The sequence below is a fragment of the Neofelis nebulosa genome, chromosome 9 (genome assembly GCF_028018385.1).
Source record: "Neofelis nebulosa isolate mNeoNeb1 chromosome 9, mNeoNeb1.pri, whole genome shotgun sequence".
Lineage (NCBI taxonomy): Eukaryota > Metazoa > Chordata > Mammalia > Carnivora > Felidae > Neofelis > Neofelis nebulosa.
The window spans coordinates 81,227,724-81,252,050 of record NC_080790.1 but is presented as its reverse complement, the minus strand read 5'-3'; the positions used below and the strand labels follow the sequence as shown (position 1 = coordinate 81,252,050).

Below are 24,327 nucleotides of genomic sequence, written 5' to 3'. Positions count from 1 at the left end.
ATACTTTAGGCCAATGAATCTGACAAACATATACAGAATATTCCACCCAAGAGCAAAAAAAATATGTATTGCTTTGAAGACCACAGAGAACATTCTCCAGGATGGATCATATGTTAGGTCACAAAACAAGTCTTAACAAATTTAAGAAGATTAAAATCTTATCAAATATCCTTTCCAAACACAATGGTTACTAGAAAAAGTAACAGGAGGAAAGCTAAAAAAATTCACAAATACGTGGAAATGAAATGACTTCCAAACAACCAATGAGTCAAAGAAGAAATCAAAAGAGAAATTTAAAAAAAATCTCGAGACAAATGGAAATGGAAACACATATACCAAAATTTATGGGGGTGCAACAGAAGCAATTCTAGTAGGGAGGTTTATAGGACATCTACATTAATTAAAAAAAAATAAAGATCTCAAACAACTTAATCTTATTTCTCAAGTAACTATAAAAAGAACAAACTAAGCCCAAATTTAGCAGAAGGAATAAAGATTAGAGCAGAAATGAAATAGAGACTAGAAAGACAAAAGATCAATGAAACTAAGAATTGGTTTCTTGAAAAGAAAAAATTGATAAACCTTTAGCTAGACTAAGAAAAAAAAGATCACTGAAAGAAATGAAATTATAAATGGAGGAAGCATTATAACTGATGCCACAGAAATACAAAGGATCATAAAAGACTATGAATAATTATGTGCCAACAAGTTATATAACTTGGAAGAAATGGATAAATTTCTGGAAACCTACAACTTATCAAGACTTAATCATGAATATCATGGTTTGTGAGATGAGCCCCGCATGAGGCTCTGCATTGACAGTGTGGAACCTGCTTGAGATTCTCGTTCTTTGCCCCACCCCTGCTCTCTCTCTTTCAGAATAAATAAACATTTTTTTAAAAAAAAAGAAATAAATGACCAAAGGAAAAAAAGAGATAAAGTAAAAAATGGGCTCTTGGGGGTGGCTCAGTCGGTTGAGTGCCTGACTCCTGATTTTGGCCCAGGTTGTGATACCAGTGTTGTGAGATCGAGCCCCACAACAGGCTCCAAGCTGAGCATGGAGCCTGCTTAAGATATTCTCTCTCTCTCTCTCTCTCTCTCTCTCTCTCACCCTCTCCCCTGCTAGCACTCTCTCTCTAAATAAATAAAACAAATTTTAAAAATTGAAAAAAAAATCACTTAACTATAGAGAACAAACTGATGGTTAGTGGAAGGGAGATGGGGGGGATGGATGGAAATGATGGAGATTAAGGAATACATTTGTTGTGATGAGTACCTGCTGATGAACTGCAGAATCACTGTATTGTATACCTGAAACTAAGCTTACACTGTATGTTAACTAACTGAAGTTTAAATAAAACTTTTTTCAAAAAAAGAAAAAAAAAGACTTCATCATGAAGTAATAAAAAATCTGAACATACCAGTAATCAGCAAGGAGAACGAATCAGTAATCAAAATCTCCCAAAAAAAGCAAAGCCCAGGATAAATGATTTCATAGATAAATTCTACCAAACATTTAAATAAGAATTAATATCAATCCTCAAAATTTTTAGAAAGAATTGAAAAAGAAGGAATACTTCCAAACTCATTTTATGGGGCCAACATTACCTTTATAGTGAATCCAGATAAGGACACTACAAGAAAATTATAGGCCAATATCCCTGATGAACATAGATGCAATAAATCCTCAACAAAATACTAGCAAAATCAAAATCAGGAACATGTTAAAAGAATATACCATGATCAAGTGGGATATATTGCTGGGATGCAAGTATGATTCACATCAATCAGTGCACATCAATTGATGCACATCAATCAGTGTGATATACCACATTAACAGAATGAAAGAAAAATCATATCTCAATGGATGCAGAAAAAATATTTGACAGAATTCAATATCCTGTCATGATAAAAACTCAACAAATTAGGTGTAGAAGGGATGTTCGTCAACATAGTATAGGTTATATGGGCAATCCCACAGCTAACATCATACTCAAGATTGAAAAGTTAAGTCTCTCCTCTAAGATCAGGAACAAGACAAGGATGCCCATTTTTACCACTTCTATTCAACATAATATTGGAAGTCCTCACCACAGCAATTTGGCAAGAAAAAGGAGGGAAAAAAAGGCATCCAATCAGAAAGGAAGAATTACCTGCTTGCAGATGACATGATTTTTTATATAGATAACCCTGAATATTCCACCAAAAAACTGTTGAAACTAACCAGGGAATTCTCTAAAGTTGCAGAACACAAATTAGCATTCCTATACAATAACAAGAAACTATTTGAAGAGAAATTAAGAAAGAAATCCCATTGACAGTAGCATCTGGAATAAAAAAATAGTTAGGAATGAATTTAACCATGAAAGTGAAAGACCGGTACACTGAAAGCCATAAGATCTTAATGAAAGAAATTGAAGATTCAAATAAATGGAAAGATATTCTTTGTTCTTAGATTGGGAGAGTTGATATTGTCAAAATGTCCATACTACCCAAAGCAATCTACAGATTCAGTGCAATTCCTATCAAAATTCCAATGGGATTTTTCACAGAAATGGAAAAAACTATCCTAAAATTCATAGCGAAGCACAAAAGATCCCTAGTAGCCAAAACAATCTTGAGAAAGAACAAAGTGGGAAGCATCACACTTCCTGATTTCAACTGTATTACAAAGTTATAGCAAGCAAAACAGTGCAGTAGTGGCATAAAAATAGCCACATAAACCAATGAAACAAAATTTAAAGCCCAGAAATATACCCATGCATATGTAGTCAACTAATCTTCTACCAGGGTGCCAAGAACACACAATGAGGAAAGGGTTTCTTCAATAAATGGTGTTAGGAAAAGCAGATCTCCATATGCAAACAAATGAAACGGGACTTCTATCTTATACCACTCACAAAAATGTACTTGAAATGGTTTAAAGACTTAAATGTAAAACCTGAAACTACGAAACTCCTAGCAAAACTTAAGGAGAAAGTTCTTTGAGAGTGGTCTTGGCAATAATTTTTTTGGATATGATACCAAAAGTAGAGGTACCAAAAGCTAAAATAAACACGTTGGGAGTGTATCAAACTAGAAGTTTCTACACAGCAAAGGAAACAATCAATAAATTGAAAAGGCAAGCAGTGGAGTGGGAGACAATATTTGCAGACCATATATCTGATAATGGGCTAATATCCAAAATAGATGAAGAACTACAACTCAATAGCAAAAATTGAATAGGGAGACTAAAAAATGGACAAAGGACCTGAATAGACATTTTTCCAAAGAAGATATACAAATAGTCAATAGGTACATGAAAAGGTGCTCATCACTCATCAAGGACATGCAAATCAAACCACAATGAAATATCACCTTACACCTTGTTAGGATGGCTAGTATCAAAAAGACTAGAGATAACTAGCAAAGATGTGGAGAAAAGGAAACGCTTGTACACTGTTAGTGGTAATGTAAATTGGTACAGCCATTATAGAAAACTGTATGCAGTTCCTCATGGAACTGCTGTGTGATTCAGCTGTCATACTTCTGGGTATATAAAGGAAATGAAGTCAGTATCTTGAACAGATACCTACACTCTCATGTTCACTGCAGCATTATTCACAGTAGCCAAGATATGGAAACAACCTAAGTGTGGGTGAATAATGAAGGTGTGAGGCACACCTGCGTGTGCACGCACACACACAGGAATATTATTCAGCCTTAAAACAGAAGGAAATTGTGTTATTTGTAACAATGTGGGTGAACTGGAGGGCACTACGCTAAGTGAAGTAAACTGGATAGAGAAGACAGATACTGTGTGCTACCAGTATATGTGGAACCTAAAAAAAATAAAATCTGATTTCATAGAATAGAGTGGTGATTTGCTGTTGTTTAACATAGTGTTGGAAGTTCTAGCATAAGCAATCAGACAACAAAAGGAAATCAAAGGCATCAAAATTGGCAAAGATGAAGTCAAGCTTTCACTTTTTGCAGATGACATGATATTATACATGGAAAATCCGATAGACTCCACCAAAAGCCTGCTAGAACTGATACATGAATTCAGCAAAGTTGCAGGATACAAAATCAATGTACAGAAATCAGTTGCATTCTTATACACTAACAATGAAGCAACAGAAAGACAAATAAAGAAACTGATCCCATTCACAATTGCACCAAGAAGCATAAAATACCTAGGAATAAATCTAACCAAAGATGTAAAAGATCTGTATGCTGAAAACTATAGAAAGCTTATGAAGGAAATTGAAGAAGATATAAAGAAATGGAAAAACATTCCATGCTCATGGATTAGAAGAATAAATATTGTTAAAATGTCAGGACTACCCAAAGCTATCTACACATTCAATGCAATCCCAATCAAAATTGCACCAGCATTCTTCTCGAAACTAGAACAAGCAATCCTAAAATTCATATGGAACCACAAAAGGCCCTGAATAGCCAAAGTAATTTTGAAGAAGAAGACCAAAGCAGGAGGCATCACAATCCCAGACCTTAGCCTCTACTACAAAGCTGTAATCATCAAGACAGCATGATATTGGCACAAAAACAGACACATAGACCAATGGAATAGAATAGACACCCCAGAACTAGACCCACAAACGTATGGCCAACTAATCTTTGACAAAGCAGGAAAGAATATCCAATGGAAAAAAGACAGTCTCTTTAACAAATGGTGCTGGGAGAACTGGACAGCAACATGCAGAAGGTTGAAACTAGACCACTTTCTCACACCATTCACAAAAATAAACTCAAAATGGATAAAGGACCTGAATGTGAGACAGGAAACCATCAAAACCCTAGAGGAGAAAGCAGGAAAAGACCTCTCTGACCTCAGCCGTAGCAATTTCTTACTTGACACATCCCCAAAGGCAAGGGAATTAAAAGCAAAAATGAACTACTGGGACCTTATGAAGATAAAAAGCTTCTGCACAGCAAAGGAAACAACCAACAAAACTAAAAGGCAACCAACGGAATGGGAAAAGATATTTGCAAATGCCATATCAGACAAAGGGCTAGTATCTAGAATCTATAAAGAGCTCACCAAACTCCACACCCGAAAAACAAATAACCCAGTGAAGACATGGGCAGAAAACATGAATAGACACTTCTCTAAAGAAGACATCCGGATGGCCAACAGGCACATGAAAAGATGTTCAACGTCGCTCCTTATCAGGGAAATACAAATCAAAACCACACTCAGATATCACCTCATGCCAGTCAGAGTGGCCAAAATGAACAAATCAGGAGACTATAGATGCTGGAGAGGATGTGGAGAAACGGGAACCCTCTTGCACTGTTGGTGGAAATGCAGACTGGTGCAGCCACTCTGGAAAACAGTGTGTAGGTTCCTCAGAAAATTAAAAATAGACCTACCCTATGACCCAGCAGTAGCACTGCTAGGAATTTACCCAAGGGATACAGGAGTACTGATGCATAGGGGCACTTGTACCCCAATGTTTATAGCAGCACTCTCAACAATAGCCAAATTGTGGAAAGAGCCTAACTGTCCATCAACTGATGAATGGATAAAGAAATTGTGGTTTATATACACAATGGAGTACTACGTGGCAATGAGAAAGAATGAAATATGGCCCTTTGTAGCAACGTGGATGGAACTGGAGAGTGTGATGCTAAGTGAAATAAGCCATACAGAGAAAGACAGATACGTTTTCACTCTTATGTGGATCCTGAGAAATTTACAGAAACCCATGGGGGAGGGGAAGGAAAAAAAAAAAAGAGGTTAGAGTGGGAGAGAGCCAAAGCATAAGAGACTGTTAAAAACTGAGAACAAACTGAGGGTTGATGGGGGGTTGGGAGGGAGGGGAGGGTGGGTGATGGGTATTGAGGAGGGCACCTTTTGGGATGAGCACTGGGTGTTGTATGGAAACCAATTTGACAATAAATTTCATATATTGAAAAAGAAAAAAAAAAGAATAGAGTGGTGATTGCCAGTGCCTGGAGGGAGGGGGAAATGGGGAGATGTAAGTCAAAGGGTACAACTATAAGAAGAGCAGGTTCTGAGGATCTAATATACAGCATGGTGACTATAGTTAGTAATACAGGATTACATACTTGAAATTTGTTAAAAGTAGATTTTAAGTGTCCTTGCTGCAAAAAAAAAAAAAAAGAAAAGAAAGAAGAAAAGGAAGAAAGAAAGAAAAGAGTTAACTATGTGAGGTGGTAGATGTGTTAATTACCTTGATTGTGGGAATCATTTCACAGTGTATGTGTGTATCAAATCGTCATGTTGGGTGCTACATTTTATATGTTATATTTGTTAATTCTTCAATAAATCTGGATTGAAAAAAACTGGATTCAGCTATCATCTGGAGGAGTTCAAATTCTTAGTTTTGGGCTATGTGACAGTATTTTTTTGTGTTTGTTTGCTTTAACTCCCACAACCTGTCATTCCTGAGACTTTTCAAGGAGATAAACAAGATGAGTTGTACTGTGCATATGACCTGTCATAACTGTCCATTTGAGTAAGGTTACTGGTCAGCAAATGTCTGGTAACTTAAAAATTTCTGGTTTATTGTGTGTGATTCACTTGTCTGAATGAAGTACTATGAAATAATAAAATTTCTTTTTAAAAATTAAAAAATTCAAATAAGCGGATTATAGTATAATCATTCAGTGGAACCCTACATGGTGATAGGGAATAATGAAGTATCTGTCTATTCAACAATGCGGGTGAACCTCAGAAGCATCACGTTAAGTGAAGGAAGGAACACAAAAACATGTGTGATTACATTTATATGAAATTGTCAAAAAGGCAAAACTGTAGTGACAGATCAGTTGTTCCTGAACTTGGAGAGAGGACAGAATTGACTTCACAGGGCATGAGGGAACTTTCTGGGGTGATGGAAATGTGCTACATCATGATTGTGGTTGTAGTTACACAGTGTATACATTTGTCAAATGTCATACATTGTACATTTAAAATTGGTAAATCCCTAGCCAGACTTCTCAAAAAGAAAAAAGATAGGAACAAAATAGATAGATAAAATCACCAGTTAAAGAGGACAGATCACAACCAACACCATAGAAATAAAACAATTATAAGAGAATACTATGAAAAATTATATACCAACAAACTGGGCAATCTGGAAGAAGGCAATCTGGAAGAAATGAACAAATTCCTAGAATATCACAAACTACCAAAACTGGAACAGGAAGAAATAGAAAATTTGAATAGACCCATAACAAACAAAGAAATTGAATCAGTAATCAAAAATCTCCCTACAAATGCAAACTGGTGCAGCCACTCTGGAAAACAGTGGGGAGGTTCCTCAAAAAATTGAAAATAGAACTACCCTATGACCCAGAAATAGCACTACTAGGAATTTATCCAAAGGATACAGGAGTGCTGATTTATAGGGGTACATGTACCCCAATGTTTATAGCAGCACTTTCAACAATAGCCAAATTATGGAAGGAGCCCAAACGTCCATCAACTGATGAATGGATGAAGAAGATGTGGTTTATATATATAATGGAATACTACTTGGCAATGAGAAAGAATGAAATCCTGCCATTTGCAACAACATGGATGGAACCGGAGGATATTATGCTAAGTGAAATAAGTCAGTCAGAGAAAGACAGATATCATATGTTTTCACTCATATGTGGAACTTGAGAAACTTAACAGAAGACCATGGGAGAAAGGAAGGGAAAAAATAGTTTCAAACAGAGAGGGAGGCAAACCATAAGAGACTCTTAAATACAGAGGAAAAACTGAGGGTTGATAGGGTGGGGGGGGGGTGGGGGAAAGGGGAAAATTGGTGATGGGCATTGAGGAGGGCACTTGTTGGGATGAGCACTGGGTGTTGCATATAAGTGATAAATCACAGGAATCTACCCCCAAAACCAAGAGCACACTGTATATGCTGTATATTAGCCAACTTGACAATAAATTACATTTTTAAAAAATCTCCCAACAAACAAGAGTCCTGGGCCAGATGGCTTCCCAGGGGAGTTCTACCAGACATTTAAAGAAGAGTTAATACTTATTCTTCTCAAACTGTTCCAAAAAAAAAAAAAAAAAAAAGAAATGGAAGGAAAGCTTCCAAACTCATTCTACGAAGCCAGCATTACCTTGATTCCAATACCTGGCAAAGGAGAATTACAGGCCAATATCTGTCCCTGATGGACCTGGATGCAAAAATTCTCAATAAGATACTAGCAAATTGAATTCAGCAGTACATTAAAAGAGTTACTCACTATGATCAAGTGGGATTTATTCCTGGGCTGCAGGGATGATTTAATATTCACAAATCAATCAACGTGATACACCACATTAATAAAAGAAAGGATATGGGGCACCTAGGTGGCTCAGTAGGTTGAGCATTGGACTTTGGCTCAGGTCATGATCTCATGGTTTGTGAGTTTGAGTCCCACATCCGGCTGTCTGCTGAACCTGCTTTAGATCTTCTGTCCTCCTCTCTCTCTTCCCCTCCCCTTCTCATGCTCTCTCTCTGAAAAATAAATGAAAACATTAAAAAAATAAAAGAATAAGAGCCATATGATCCGGTCAATAGATGCAGAAAGACCATTTGACAAAATACAGCACCCGTTATTGGTAAAAAGTCTTAACAAAATAGGAATAGATGGAACATACCTCAACATCATAAAGGCCATATAGGAAAGGCCCGTAGCTAATATCATGCTCAGTGGGGAAAAACTCCTTTCCCTTATGGTCAGGAACAAGACAAAGATGCCCACTTTCAACATTACTATTTAACATAGTCCTGGAAGTCCTAGCCTCAGCAATCAGACAACAAAAAGAAAGGGTATACAAATCAAGGAAGAAGGCAAACTTTCACTGTTTGCAGATGACACTGTACCTATGTAGAAAATCTGAAAGACTCCACCAAAAAATTGTTAGAACTGATACATGAATTCAGCAAAATTTTAGAATATAAAATCAATGTGCAGAAATCTGTTGCATTTCTATACACAAATAACAAAACAGAAAAATCAAGGAATTATTCCTATTTACAATTGCACCCAAACCAATAAGATACCTAAGAATAAACCTAATTAAGAGACAAAAGATCTGTACTCCAAAAACTACAGAAGACTTATGAAAAAAATTGAAGAGGACACAAAGAAATGGAAAAGCATTCCATGCTCACGTATTGGAAGCACAAACATTGTTCTTGTTGCTTGTTACCCAAAGCACCCTATGCATTTAATGCAATCAAAATACCACCAGCATTCTTTGCAGAACTAGAACAAACAATACGTTTCTATGTAAAATTTGTATGGAACCAGAAAAGACCCTGAATAGCTAAAGCAATCCTGGAAAAGAAAAAACTGGAGGCATCACAATTCTAGATTTTAAGCTATATGATAAACCTGTAGTCATCAAGACCATATGGTATTGGCACAAAAACAGACAGCTCAATAGAACAGAATAGAAAACCCAAAAATGGACCCACAGCTATATGGTCAAGTAATCGTTGACAAAGCAGGAAAGAATATCTAATGGAAAAAAGACAGTCTCTTCAACAAATGGTGCTGGAAAACTGGACAGCAACATGCAGAAGGATGAAACTGGACCACTTTCTTACACCATACACAAAAATGAGCTCAAAATGGATGAAAGACCTAAATGTGAGATAGGAAACCATCAAAATCCTAGAGAACATAGGCAGCAACCTCTTTGACCTTGGCTGGAGCAACTTACTGGACACATCGCCAAAGGCAAAGGAAACAAAAACAAACATGAACTATTGGGACCTCATTAAGATAAAAAAAACTTCTGCACAATGAAGGAAACAATAAACAAAACTAAAAGGAAGCCTACAGATTGGGAAAAGATATTTGCAAATGACACATCTGGTAATGGGTTAGTATCCAAAATCAAACTCAACACTCAAAAAACAAATAACCCAGTTAAGAAATGGGCAGAAGACATGAATAGGAACTTTCCCAAAGAAGGCATCCAGATGGCTAACAGACACATGAAAAGATGCTCAACATCATTCATCATGAGGCAAATACAAATCAAAACCACAATGAGGTATCACCTCACACTAGTCAGAATGGCTAAAATTAACAACACAAGAAACAACAGGTGTTGGTGAGGATGCAGAGAAAGGGGAACCCTCTTGTACTGCTGGTAGGAATGCACATTGGTGCAGCCACTCTGGAGAACAGTAGGGGGGTTCCTCAAAAAACTAAAAATAGACCTACCCTGCGATCCAGCAATTGCACTATTAGGTATTTACCCAAAGGATACAAAAATACAGATTCAGAGGAATATATGCACCCCAGTGTTTATAGCAGCATTATCAACAATAGCCAAACTATGAAGAGAGCCCAAAGGTCCATCAACTGATGAATGGATAAAGAAGATGTGGTATACATGATAAACACACACATACACACACAATGGAATTATATCCATACATACAGTTGTATACATACAATGGAATATTACTCAGCCATCAAAAAGATTGAAATCTTGCCATTTGCAACAACATGCATGGAGCTAGAATGTATTTTGCTAAGTGAAATAAATCAATCAGAGAATGACAAATACCATATGATTGCACTCACATGTGGAATTTAAGAAACCAAACAGAACACGTGGTAAGGTAGAGGAAGAGAAGAGAGGGGAACAAACCACAAGAGACTCTGAGAGAACAAACCGAGGGTTTATGGAGGTAGGTGGGTGGGAGATAAGCTAGATGGGTGATGGGTATTAATGAGGGCACTTATGAGCACTGAGCGTTGTATATAAGTGATGAACGACTAAATTTACTCCTGAAACCAATATTGCACTGTATATTAACTAAAATTTAAATTTTAAAAGTATTCATAAAAATTTGTGGATTTTATTATACATAAATTATGTCCCTAAAACTGTGGTGGCAAGAATGTATAAGCAAGTATAAGTCTATAGCTGAAGAGAATGAGGAACATTTATGAGATTAGAAAGCTCAGAAAATGTTTGGAATGCAGGTTAATGGATGAAAGAGCAGAGGATGTTATAGTTCAATGGGAGCCGAGTTCACATCATAAAATAAACTCCAGGAAGGATTCGATTTAAGCTCTTAGGAAAGGAGTAAGAGAGAAGGTTTGCTTGATGGTGCCAGTTCACTCTGCCATGCAGATCAGTTGTGGAGAAAGAAAAGTCCTGGTGCCTCACCCCGACTTCCTGCAAAGAATTGCACAAAATGCCTGGGGAAAATTGTGGCTGCCAATGCATGTGACAGGTCCTTCCCCCACCCCACCCCCCGAGTAAGCCCCTCTAAATCCTGGAACATGGGGCTCCCAGCATAAGGCCTGGCTTCCCGGTCACACACCCGAAAATAAAATCTCTCAAATAGATCTCTTTTATGTAGACAAAGGACCCAAAAAAGCTTCCATTCAGCAGTGAAGACTATGGAGGACGAGGGTCTGACTCAACATAAGAGAAAAACTGTTGGAAACAGTACATCTTTCTTAAATATGAACAAAGAACCAGAGAGTAACAAGAAAAAATAAATAAGAAAAAGACTAAAGATAATATGTGAACTGATAAATTACAGTATTTACAATGATTTGAGAAAATTCTGCAATTACCAAAAAAAATGCTGGTGGAAAATTCTGATCCATATTACACTTTGTTTATTTCTGTTGTAGTATTTTGTAGGCTATGCTTTGTGTTATAGATATTTCTGCTCATGTCTGTCTTACCTTACAAGTCTATATGCTCCATAAAGACAGGAACATGGTTGTGATCTGTGATTACTGAGTGTATTTAAAGTTGGTAGATAGCCAGTTCTCTCTTAGCATGTACCTTGGAACTGCCTTGGGCTCAAATTCCTAGTCTGGTGACCCCTGTTGGCTGATTGTGGATTGTGTTTATGAGACATTTGGGTTTGCTTGGTTTCCAAGGTAGAAGAGCTAGAGGCCAACTTTGATGGGTTTTTGTTTATTCTAGCTAATTTGAAAATTAAATAGTTCTAATGGTTTTTTTCAGGTCTCCTTGTATACAAGAATATAATCACACCATTTTTTAAAATGTATATCTTGTTTTTTGATGAATCCAGGGGCATCATGTGAAAGCTCAGGCTCTTTCTGGATTGGGAAGAAGTAAGGAAGTGTTGAAGGAGTTTCTCTACTGCCTTGCTTTAAATCCTGAGTGTAACTCTGTGAAGAAAGAAGCACAGAAGGTATGATTTTCTTTAAATGACTTTCTTCTTTAAGTCTCATTTATATAGCCCTTGTGTCCATGCTAGTGACTCCTGTCACATAAACAAGAAATATAATTCTGAATATTCATAACAATATGATTAAAAACACACAGGAATAATGGTGAGTTTCATGCACTTGATAACTTTCATCCAGGGATAAAGCACAGTGAGATGGCTTTCGTATAGCTCTGTTCTGCTGAAATAATGGCACGTGCTAGTGAGGGAGGATCCATGTGTGAGACTGGAGAAGCAAAGTGAGTTTCCTTAGAGTGGTAATTTCAAGCATTATAGTTTGTATAGGAGCCCTATAAAAGACATTGTGATAATACGCAAAATATACCAGTCTAGCTGCATAGGTTGACTTGAAAGTTTTAGCAAAGCTTCACCAGAACAATGCAGAAATATCTTCTCTCTTATTCAGGTCTTTAGCGCAGTCTTCTTAGAAGTCACTGAGTCACATTTACTGTAAAAGAACCTGTACAATAGTTACAGTCTTAGCAGGTGCAGTGACCAGCAGTTCTTGTTTTTATGTCAGTGTTTCCCTATTTTAACGCTATTGCTGACTTCTACCACACATTTACCTTGTAATTTCCACTTTCCAGTCTAGTTTTATTTTTGGCAGCAAGGAATAATGAATCTATTCTTCCTTCTCCATTTTAAAGCACCTTAGATATTTGAGATGGACTGTTATCTTTGTCTCAAGTCTTTCTTTGGCCTGAACATCCTTACAGGGTAGTAAGGTTTCCTCCTTTGGATACATTCAGTGTACCCCAGCATCCAAATCTGACAACTATAGGGGTCACCTTTCACCTTCCCTTGTGTTCATTTCATGAGGCATGTTTATTTTTAGCCTAATACCATCACACCATTGGCTCATAGTTAGACAAAACACCTACATCTTTTTTGTTTGTTTTCAGTGAGAACCTTGTAGCAATATTTTTTTTTATCCTTTTATCATGCAGTCTGTTGGTCTTCGCTAATGCTGTCAAATCATCACTTACTGGTTTTGGCCGTTGTTTCAACTTGTCAAAATAACATTGAATCTTAACATTGGCTTTTCTAACTATCCCTGCCTGCTTTGTTCCACCTGCACATTTCACAAGAATGTTAAAATGCATCTCAACTGCTTTTTACAACAGCATCGTAGGAAATTCAGCTTGAGCTCAAAATTAAGCAGATGTATAAAGGTCCCAGGACCAGAATCTAGATCTTGTGGTGCTTCTTGTCAGTCTGGTGCTATTTCAGATATGATGTTGTTCCCTGTAGCATTCTGTGAGTGGTAGATGTCTTCTGTCTCACACAGTCCCAAAACAGTGCCTGGTGGTGCCCATGAAACATGGCATCCTCCCAGGCAGCCTTCTGCTGCTCTAGTGAAGCCCCTCAGAGCCAGTGCTGAGGACATTGATGTCCATGCTGAGTGCTGTTTCTTCTTGATACAGCAGTTATGGGTGTGGTGCACTGACCTGTGACATGAAGAACCATGGAGGACTCTTTATTAGGTTTCAGTCACTGCTTTGTACTTCTCTTAAGCCCTTGGATTTCAGCTGAGTCCATGAGGATTGGCAGGACCATCGAGTGATTGGCAGTTACTTCCCACTACCACCAAAGGCTGGTCTGTGGCTCTTGAACTAGAATTATGGCCCTTCACCTTGTCTTCCTTTTATAGTTCTTTACTAGGTGGCTCTTCCAGTTCTCTTGTAAGTTGAGCAGTCCTCTAGAAATGTCTCAGTCCTGTGGGTGATCACGACTTGGATTTAATTTAGGATCCCTGCAACCTCTAGACCCCACTTTTCTCTCTTAACCATGAGACTTTAGGGGTGATTTTCTGTAGCAGATGTGTAAGGGCCAGACAGAAATAGTGATGCTCATATTTTGTAGTTGGTTAGACTAAAGTGGAAAGGTACTGGTAGCCAAAATGCTTAAAGCATCGATTATGGTTTCAGAAACTTGAGTTTTAAAACATTGGCAATTGGAATATGGTAACTATTCTTTTCAATGTCTTGGATCATTTTGCCCCGTAGTTTCCTTTGGATCTTTAAGGCATACTATGTATTTTTCAAAAGTGTTTTAAAACATATTTTTTTCTCCTTGGAAATTTTACAGGTAATGTGTGAGGTGTTGTTCCCAGCTTCAGAAAATGTGCATCAAAATTTAACACCTTCCATCCAAAGCAGAATATTGAACAGCAGGTTGAAGGCTCAGTGTGCCAGTGATATAAACACCCAGCCTCTGGAAGAAGGTGACAATGCAGGGAGTTCTAAGGTACAAAGTGCATGTGTTTGTCAATATTATCTTGATTAAACTTTATGTAATTCCTTAATTTTCAACATTTACAAGTTATTCAGACTGTGGTGTTATATTAGTTGGAAGTACTTCTCAAGACAGGTTCTAGCTCCTCAACCTGAGAGTTGAACCTTTTAAAGGAAATTGATGGAAGTAACGAAAACGATGCAAAGAAACATGTAGAAAGAAAGATTTAGGACAGCACACATTGGGAACCCCAAGCATCAGGAGACCTGAACTTATTTTGGCTTGGAAAAAAGAAAGCAGAGGGATGATTTGAATATATGAAGACTGATATTCAGTTGATCTGTCTCAAGGAGAATTATTCTGTATTTTACTACAGGAAGTGCAAAGCTCATCTTAGAAGTTAATAGATGAAACCAGTCATGAATGAAGAGTACAATCCTGTTTTTTCCAAAGATGTCTAAGAAAGGCTACTGCATGAATACAATTTTCTCTTATTTTGTGATTAATATTTTGGATTCTTTTTTCCTACTTAACCAGAATCCACCTGAGAAATCCGATGTGTTCAGAAATACAAATTCTTCGGTTTTGTATTTTATACTGGGTCTGCACTTTGAGGAGGATAAAGAAGTGTTAGAAAGTATCCTTCCAGGAGCACCCAGCACCAGTTTAAAGAGACAATTTCCAAATGATATGGAGGATGTGCATGACCTGAATGGTCCTGGGAAAATTCCCAAGAAAGGTCAGTAAACTGTTTTATCATGGAGTTGTGTGACTCCAGAGTGATAGAATGTTAGCTAATATTCAATGTATTTTTTTATTTTTTTAAATTTTTCTTAATCTTTATTTATTTTTGAGAGAGAGAGAGACAGAGACAGAGACAGAGTGCAAGTGGGGGAGGAACAGAGAGAGAGGGAGACACAGAATCCAAAGCAGCCTCCAGGCTCTGAGCTGTTAGCATAGAGCCTGACGTGGGGCTCGAACTCACGAACCGTGAGATCATGACACGAGCCAATATCGGACACTTACCTGACTGAGCCACCCAGGCACCCCCAATGTTTTCTTTTTTTAAATTTTTACACAGATAGTTTAAAATTAATAATGAAAGGAATATGTCAGCTTTAAGATTATAGAACAATTTAAACGGTTAATCCCACAAGGATTTCATAGTCAAAATGAGGGAAAATTTAGTTATAACTTTACCTTTTATTCAAGTCCACTGTCCAGATAAATTATTGCTGTATATTGTTAATCAGGTTAGGAACTATTCCTTCCTAGTATGATTTGTTACATTAATGTAACACTTTTAGCCAGAGGAAATACAATTATTGCATGCTGGTATCCATATAAGCAGTGTTAATTTTAGCATTTTAAACTTTTTCAGAGGCAGGTTCCTCACCTCAAAGGAATATGACCTCTAATGTAGGAGAAGGTCCAGAGCTCTCCATAGATGTAACGGACTTTGAGTGTGCCCTTTGCATGAGGTAGGATGACATAGAATCTGTGCAACTCTTTGAAATATCCATCCTTCCTGAATTTGATATCATAAACATAATAGGCTTTTCATTATCAGAGAAATTATATATACCTTAGCAATAAATGATTTATTTTCTAAAAATTTGATAAGGAAGCTATAAATGGAAATAGATATAATTGATTTCTACAACAGTAGGGAAATTGTCTTAAGGAGTTCTTAGAAAATAAATAGATTATTTGAAAATCTCTTCTGGACAATTTTTGGCTAAAAACTCAGATATATTTTCCAGGTTGCTCTTTGAGCCTGTGACTACGCCATGTGGACATACATTTTGCCTAAAATGCCTTGAGCGCTGCCTTGACCATGCCCCGCATTGTCCGTTGTGCAAAGAAAAACTTTCAGAAGTAAGTATTTCTTCTGAAACAAGAATACTGTTCGGCCCCTCTTCTTACCCCTCAGCAGGTGCTCATTTCTTGGGTTGGCTTTGTTTTGACTACCCATTTATTAAAGAAAGTTGGATTTCTCCAATCAAAGATAGGTCTTTTTCCTATTGGATTTCTCAAAAGAGACACAGAGGAAGTTTAGATACAGAACCCATTAAACTTCAGGGAAATTTTCAGGCATGAGTATCGAAAACAGGTAACATAATTGGAGCTCTTACTATGCATTAATTATAAATAATTGAGATAACATTGCTGAATCCTTACCCTATGTTAATCATAAAGGGTTGAGGTAATATAATGGCATACTTAATATGTGCCAAGGATTCGGTCCTTTACTTCATCTCAAGGTGAAGTCATATTATAGTACTTAGTTTTTCTTAGGATCGAAGACTTGATCATTTTTGATACTGGGAAATCCCTTTGGTGCCCTGTCAGTTGCATCTTTTGTCTGAAATCAAAGCCAGTAATACATAAGTTTCCATGAAGGGAAGCTGCTTAGTTATGTCTAACTCAAAAATAAACTGTTTAAATCCATACCATAGGTGTGGTTAATACAATAAACAACACTTAAAAGCTTTTAAAAGCTTTCTGATCAACTTTTTACATCATGACTCTGTCAACTATGTGGGCTCTGGTACTCTTGGTGCCACTAACCTTCCACGAAGCAAGTTATTTAACTTCTGGGAGGGCAGTTACCTGTAAAATGATACTACAAATATTTGCCTTAATTACTTCTAGAGATCAAACTCACTAAATGCATTTAAAATACAATCAAGTGTCTTTTTAAAAAAAATATACAGTAAAATTTATTTTTGAATTTGATATGGTACAGGAGATATCATACTTACATGAGTTTTTAAATAATTGTGACTTACTTTACTGCCAAAACTATAATTGAGACCTTTCTAGAGCATTATCTGTACATAGTTTCTTTTAATTGCATACATCCTGAATCTTTCTAAGTTACTCAAGGAGAGCCTGAATAATCGTGAATATCATTCATTGTACCATGCACCATGTGTCCTGCTGGTGGATGCTTTTTGAGTCTTTGTAGCAGTTTCCTTCAGCTGTTCCTGTGCAGGTCTACTCCACAGTATTTGCTCTCTCTTCTTGCTAACAGTGGGTAGCATCTGGCCCACTGCCTTGTTGTACCCATGCTTGTCTGGACCGGTGGACCTGGAGGCAGCTTTCTTATTCTCAGAGAGTAAGATGCATGTCTCTATGACCACTGTTTGTAACACAGACCCTTCATTCATGTCTGCGTTCAGTGCTATTTGGTTAGGGGGCTGTGTGATGAACCAGTGCATTGAGGTTGGCACTATAATATAAGCTCCTTAGGGACAGAGATGACTTCTGTCTTGTTTTCACTCTACCTCCAGAGACGAGAACATGTACTAAAGGTTCAGCAAGTCCATGTTGAATCAATGATTAAATGAGTGAATGAGTGAATGGCTAAGTGCAAGTTCTGTGTAGATTGCCGGTGTTCCAGAAATTAGAATATAATAAAACAAACTAAAATAATAATAATTTGATCTTTCTTCAATGCAGAAATACTTTCATGAGGTTAGACTTTTTTCACATGCGTTATTATAAACACGAATTGTCAATTATCTGTGTATGTGCCGAAGTCTTGGTTGACATAAAGCCAAGTGAAGCAAATTTTATTGTATTACTCTTCAATAAAATGATACCCTAAAAGAACAGTATGAAATACTGATGTCATTAATAATACTAGTTGTGAATTAAGTGAAACTTGTTTCTGCTAGTTACTCCGTTACTGAGGGTCTCAAACACAGTTGTTGTTTCCCAAAGTTGAACTTCTAGTTCTTAGTGGGTTATAGCAACACATGTAGCTTGCTTCATATACTTTGTTTCATGTAGCTTGCAGCCCAGAAATGCAGCAAGTTAACAAAGAAACAATAGGACATTGAAACCTACCGGCCCTGGGATCCTAGCTGTGCCACTGTCACTCTACACTAGCCCCTTAACCTTTCTGAGACCCATCTTCTGTATTAGTGCATTGTAGATGGTGCCTGTGGGACAGTGCTGTTTTAAGGCCTAACTTAATTTATATGAAGCATCTTCAGCTGGTACCTGATATGTATTCAAATGTTATTGAAAAATAACTGTTATTTGCAAATTCATATGTCTAAGATAAAAGCAGTGCACGCACAGACACAGAATGATAGATCTTCAGCTACGTATAACTCTTTCACCCACTGATCCTAGCACATTTTAATTCAGTTTCCACCTATTTTCCTTCCTATCCAGCTGTAATCCCTTGGTCTGCCAGTTCCTTGCCCAATCCAAATAAAGTCAACTCCGCTTCTTGCACATGTCCATATAAATAACAAAGCAGAGCTAGAGAAAAGCCACAAAATTGGTAAGATTGGTTTCAGTTTAAATTCACAATCTTAAATCTTAGACTGAAAACATTAGTACTCATCCTTACTATGCTTCTCTAGTAGCTTCAATTTTCTACTTTCCCGGATGAGTATTTCCTGTTTCTCTTCTTTGACAACATATCTACTCACTTCCTCTCCCCTCCCTGACATTATGATATGTGATTGAGAATACAGAAGCCAACTCACTAATCCTTCCTCTGGGTGAACACCTTCTCCTGCCCTTTTCTCAGAGGGGAGGAACTGCCCTGCCCCTCTCCATATCCCAGACTGGCTGACCTCCAAGCTGTCTATCCCCATCCTTTTGTCTTCCCAAAGACTGCACCCCTCTACCTTGTTGTCGACCTTTCCTACTGGGAAAAGAGTGCTTTGTCCTTTGGAATTAATTGCCATCTGATATTAATATTGCCTTTTGTTACAGTTGTTGGCAAGCAGAAATTTTAATATAACTAGTCTGGCCGAAGAATTAATATTTCGATATTTGTCAGATGAACTCTCTGATAGAAAGAGAATTTATGATGAAGAAATGACAGAATTGTCAAAGTAAGTCCTCATGTTGTATATACTTGGTCTTGAGTTCAGATTAAAGAAGGAAATCCTTGTTAACTTAATAGCTTTATCTCAGGTGTTTTTTTTTTCCTCCTCGGCAGAGAAATTAGAAATCCCACAAATAGAAAAAAATTACAGAGACTTATAGAAATTTAATTGGGATTATAAGAACTACTTCAAAGGTGTGGCTTCATAAAAAGTATGTAGTTGCTTTTTGTATCTGAATAAGTGGTACTGAATTTTTCAGAATTGAAAGGTATAGTATATAGAAACAGAAGGGAGAGCAGGATTACCACTCAAAATAGGCTTGACAGTTGTTTTTATCTTTTAAAGTGAGCAGAGTTCTGTGTTGTAGCAACTTTTAACTATTGAGGTCTTAAAATTCTGCTATTTTTTATTTAGAACTCACTACTTTTGACTACTATGTAGTTTATGCTTTCATCAGAACTTTTTTCTCTTTTTCTTATTTGTTTTTATTGAGGTGTAATTGGCACATAACATTACATTAATTTCAGGTATGTAACATAATGCTTTGATATTTATGTATATTGCAAAATGATCACCACAGTAAGGGTTAATGTCTATCGCTATACATAATTTTTTTTTCTTGTGGTGAGCTCTTTTAAGATCAATTTTCTTAGCAACTTTCAAATATACAATGCAGTATTACTAACTGTAGTCACAATGCTTGGCATTACATCCCCAGGACTTATTATGCAAATGGAAACTTGTATCTTTGACCCTTTCACCCATTGCCCGCCTCCCCCACCCCCCCCCCACCCCGATTCCAGCCTCTGGCAACCACCAATCTTTTGTCTGTATCTATGAACTTGGTGTTGTTTGTTTGTTTGTTTGTTTTTAAGATTCCACATGTATGTGAGGTCTTGTGGTATTCATTTTTCTCTGATTTCTGTTTTTCTGTTTAAAATGTTTACTTATTTTTTTTGAAAGAGAGAAAGAGGAAGAGAGAGAACCCCAAGCAGGCTCTTTGCTGTCAGCGTAGAGCCTGACATGGGGCTTGATCTCACAAACGATGAGATCGTGACTGAGCTGAAATCAAGAGTTGGACACTTATTTCACTTATGATGGTGCCCTCAAGGTCATCAGAATTTTTTTATAGGAGTCATAAGCTATAACTTTTCTAAGAAAACTAATACAATTCAGTATGTTCTAGCTCATCAAATTAAGTAAGAAAGGCTTGGCAGGAAGCCTGGTGAGTTGAAAACTTTCTCATGTGGTGGGCTTTCTTTTCCCACTAAAGATTGAGGAAGGGAGTGCCTGGGTGGCTCAGTCAGTTAAGCATCCGGCTTCAGTTCAGGTCATGATCTCATGGTTCGTGTGTTTGAGCCCCACTTTGGATTCCGTGCTGACAGCTCAGAGGCTGGAGCTTGCTGCAGATTCTGTGTCTCCCTCTCTCTCTGCCCCTCTCCCACTCATGTTCTCGTTCTCTCTCTCTTTCTCCCCCTCCCTCCTTCTCTCTCTCTCCTTCCCTCTCTCTCAAAAATAAATAAACATTAAGAAAATTTTTACAAATAGAATAAAGACAGAAGCAGGCTTCAGGGTTTTATTTTATAAATGAGAGAATTGAGGTTAGCTAGCTTTTGCTATTTTACAGTGACTAATACTCCCTTCTGTTTCTGAGAGCTCCCACTTCTAAGTTAACATTTTTCCTCACCCCACAGTCTGACCAGAGATGTCCCCATCTTTGTGTGTGCCATGGCCTTCCCCACCGTCCCATGTCCACTGCATGTGTTTGAGCCCCGCTATCGGCTTATGATAAGAAGATGCATGGAAACGGGCACCAAACGGTTTGGCATGTGTTTATCTGCTGAACACGCAGGGTAAGAATTGCCAACGTTCAGAGGGTCCTGAATAAATGCATAACCTGTTATTTTTCTTGAAGAACAATTTAAGGTGATGTTGAAAAATTCTGGTGGCTTCCATTACATAACAAAGTATAAATCCAAGGCCATCCATGATGTGATCCCAGCTTTCCTTCTAGCCTCATCTCCTACTTCTTTCTTTCAGACATAATATTTGCTAGTCCATTACCATATTATTTGCTTTTCTGTAAATATACTTCATATCCATACTTCCATGCTTCTGCGTATAAGTCTTTTGTAGTTCATCATCATACAAACAAATCCAGTCTAACTTTTTAAGATCCAGAAATTTGCTATGTAGGAGCACCTGGGTTGTTTAGTCGGTTGAGTGTCCAACTCTTGATCTCAGCTTAGGTCTTGACCTCAGGGTTGTGAGTTCAAGCCCTGCATTGAGCTCTACATGGGCATGAAGGCTACTTATAGGCAGGTAGTTAGGAGATAGATAGATACATACATACGTACATATATGCATACATACATGCATATGTACATACATCTTCCGTGAAACCTCCACCTATACAGCCAGACAAATTTCAGTCTTATAAAAACCCACAGCTCTTAGTTTTGACCTCTCCTCATTTTACATCATTTGTGTAAGGAAGGTGTTCCAAATCAACAGGCAGCTCCTTTCCATGGGCTGCTCTGAGGACTCTGGGAAGGAGACTCCCAACAGATGGGAAGGAATCCCATCTTTTGGCTTCCTTATCCCCTAGGACTTTGTCATTACTGCATGGTCATGATGAGGTCTCTACATGGAAGTTCTAGCTGGTAGAAGAGGCACAGGTGCTCTGAAAGGATTTGAAGAAAAGGGGTACTCATCACTATTGTTCATACCTACTGCAAAGGAGGCTGGGAAATGTAGCCCATCCATGTGCCCAGGAAGAAAAGGAGAGTGGATACATAGGACCATCCACTAGCTTCCATAATATATACCTAGGAACAGATCTTTTTAAAGATATGTGTAGCACCTTTATGGAAAAAATTCTACATCTTTATTGAAAAATATTCAAGAAGGCCTAAATAAACAGAAGTACCATATCCATGGATGGATGCATAGATTCAATGTCATAGTAGAAATGTCAGTTTTACTCAAATTAGTCTCTAAATCTAAAGTAGTTTCAGTCAACATTCCAAGAGGACTTTTTCATGGACTTGTTCAAGCTGACTTTAGAATTATTATGGAAAATCAAAAGACCAAGACCATGATAGTTTTGAGGAAATCAGCTGCGCAAGATGGGAGAACCCTCCCATCTTGTAAATCCTAGTGAGTAGACCATTACAGTATATGGAGATAAGAAACAGATCATTCATATTTGGACCCATATTTAGATATAATTATGTGAGAAAAAGCAAGCCGCTCATTTTTAAAAGGTGCTCAGAAAATTAGTGGGCAGTCCAAATGTGGACAATAATCTCTTCTCTGTCTTGCACTGTACACACAAAGTAAACACATGTTATTTACATTCTCAATGTGAAAAATAACATATAAAATTTTTAAGAGAAAATGTTGGGAGACTATAATTAGGAAAAGACCTTCTTTTACACAAGATGCTAAGAGCACGTAACATAAAGGAAGAGATGAATAAATTTGAATATGTTAAAATTTGATTCATCAAAATCAGCAAAAGCAAAGTGATAAAACATCCAGAAGTTCTGCTTCCACTGAGGATATAGAACACTAAGAAGTGAATTACTCCATATAAAGTATAGGACATAAGTCTCTTGAACCTTGCTCTGGTGAGCACAAGTTGCTCAGGGGAAGTGAGGAAAGGTAAGTCTATCCAGGGAGAGAGTAAACAAAAGTGTGGCTCATCTGTGGCAGAGCCTAAGAGAAGGAGACCTGCAGGTGTGTAGGAGGAATTCAGCTAGATTTTTGGGACCAAGTTCTAATGGCCTCGTGTGGACAAGCAAAAGAGTCCAGAAAACCCTGGGAGTTTCAGGTGCAAGGGGAGTTTGCATCCATTCACAAATTCTTGTCCACATACAAGACAGGATGGCTCATTGGAGAGAGGTTCTGCAGCTGAGACAAGCTTTGGAAGAGCTGGTATTGGAAGACATTTGTCTGCTGCTGATAGTTGGGGCAGCAAGTCGTCTCTTGAAAGGGATCTTCAGGGCACCTCTGTCCATGCCACAGCTATGGATAAGATAGCCCTATTAGATAAGCAAGAAGAGATTGTTTTATTAGAGATTCAAGTAGAGGTGTCCAGCCTTACAGTCATGTGACTTGGGAACCATCACTCATTGTTAGTTTGAAGGCATGTAGTGAAGTTGTTCATTCACTTTAGAATTGGGTAGCCTTGGGTTCAGATCTCGGGTCTGAATCTTACTGTGGCCTTATAGAAGTTGTTTGATTTTTCTAAGCCTTTTCTAAGCCTTTCTGTTTTTGTGCTTGAATGAGCGCATATTATAAACTGCTCCTAATAGTGCATGACACATAGTAGGCACAATCAGTATCCTCAGGATACAGATGATAGTTCAAAAGGGTGAGAGTGGGTAAGGTCACACAGGAGAGCTTTGGAGCGAAGATGCCATTGTGGGTGGCCCTGGTGTTTAAGGGACATGTGGAGGAGCCAAGCTGTGAAGGGGTGCACTGGTCGGGGAGGGCAACTGAGAGCAGCAGTGGGTGTTAGGTCAGTGACAGATCAGTAGAGGATATAAGTAGCAGATGGTGTCATGCCAGAGTCATTTGTGACTTCCACTGGGGTTGTTTCAGTGGAACAGAAGCCTGATGGGGAAGTAGGAGATGGAAGGCAGTGACTGTAGATGACTTCCCATAGCCGTTTGTTGGGGACGATAGTGTTGGCCAGCATCAGTGGAAATGAGAGAGGAGGGAGCAGAATCTGTGAGTAGCATGGGGGCCCAGGCATACTTTGTGCTCTCTGTAACCCCTGCTGGTGCCCTGGCCAAGGGGACTGAGGATCCTGTCTCTCTCCACCTCTTAGGTCCTTCCAAAGCACTAGCTTGTTTGAATTACTGAGGCACAAGGGCCCTTTCCCCTCCAGCTCTCCCTCAGTGGCCTTGCACACCAGTGTGTTTTGCATTTAACAGAAGGAATCATCTGCAGGTATCTCTTAGAGAAAACAAGCTTGCTGGTCCCATGCAGAGACACCATTTGTTTTGTTTGGACCTCCTGCGTTT

The 24,327-nt window shown here is 38.0% G+C and overlaps 1 protein-coding gene across 2 annotated transcripts in view; it reads left to right on the top strand.

The window, feature by feature from the left end:
- Window positions 1–24,327, top strand: part of LONRF2 (LON peptidase N-terminal domain and ring finger 2) — a 46,377-nt gene that overhangs the window by 16,230 nt on the left and 5,820 nt on the right. For both annotated transcript variants that reach the window (XM_058684429.1, XM_058684428.1), the window contains exons 3-9: window positions 12,045–12,167; window positions 14,292–14,450; window positions 14,976–15,177; window positions 15,820–15,919; window positions 16,202–16,316; window positions 19,179–19,300; window positions 20,989–21,147. In XM_058684429.1, the coding sequence (XP_058540412.1) occupies window positions 12,045–12,167; window positions 14,292–14,450; window positions 14,976–15,177; window positions 15,820–15,919; window positions 16,202–16,316; window positions 19,179–19,300; window positions 20,989–21,147 (980 nt within the window). The remainder of the gene's footprint in view (window positions 1–12,044; window positions 12,168–14,291; window positions 14,451–14,975; window positions 15,178–15,819; window positions 15,920–16,201; window positions 16,317–19,178; window positions 19,301–20,988; window positions 21,148–24,327) is intronic.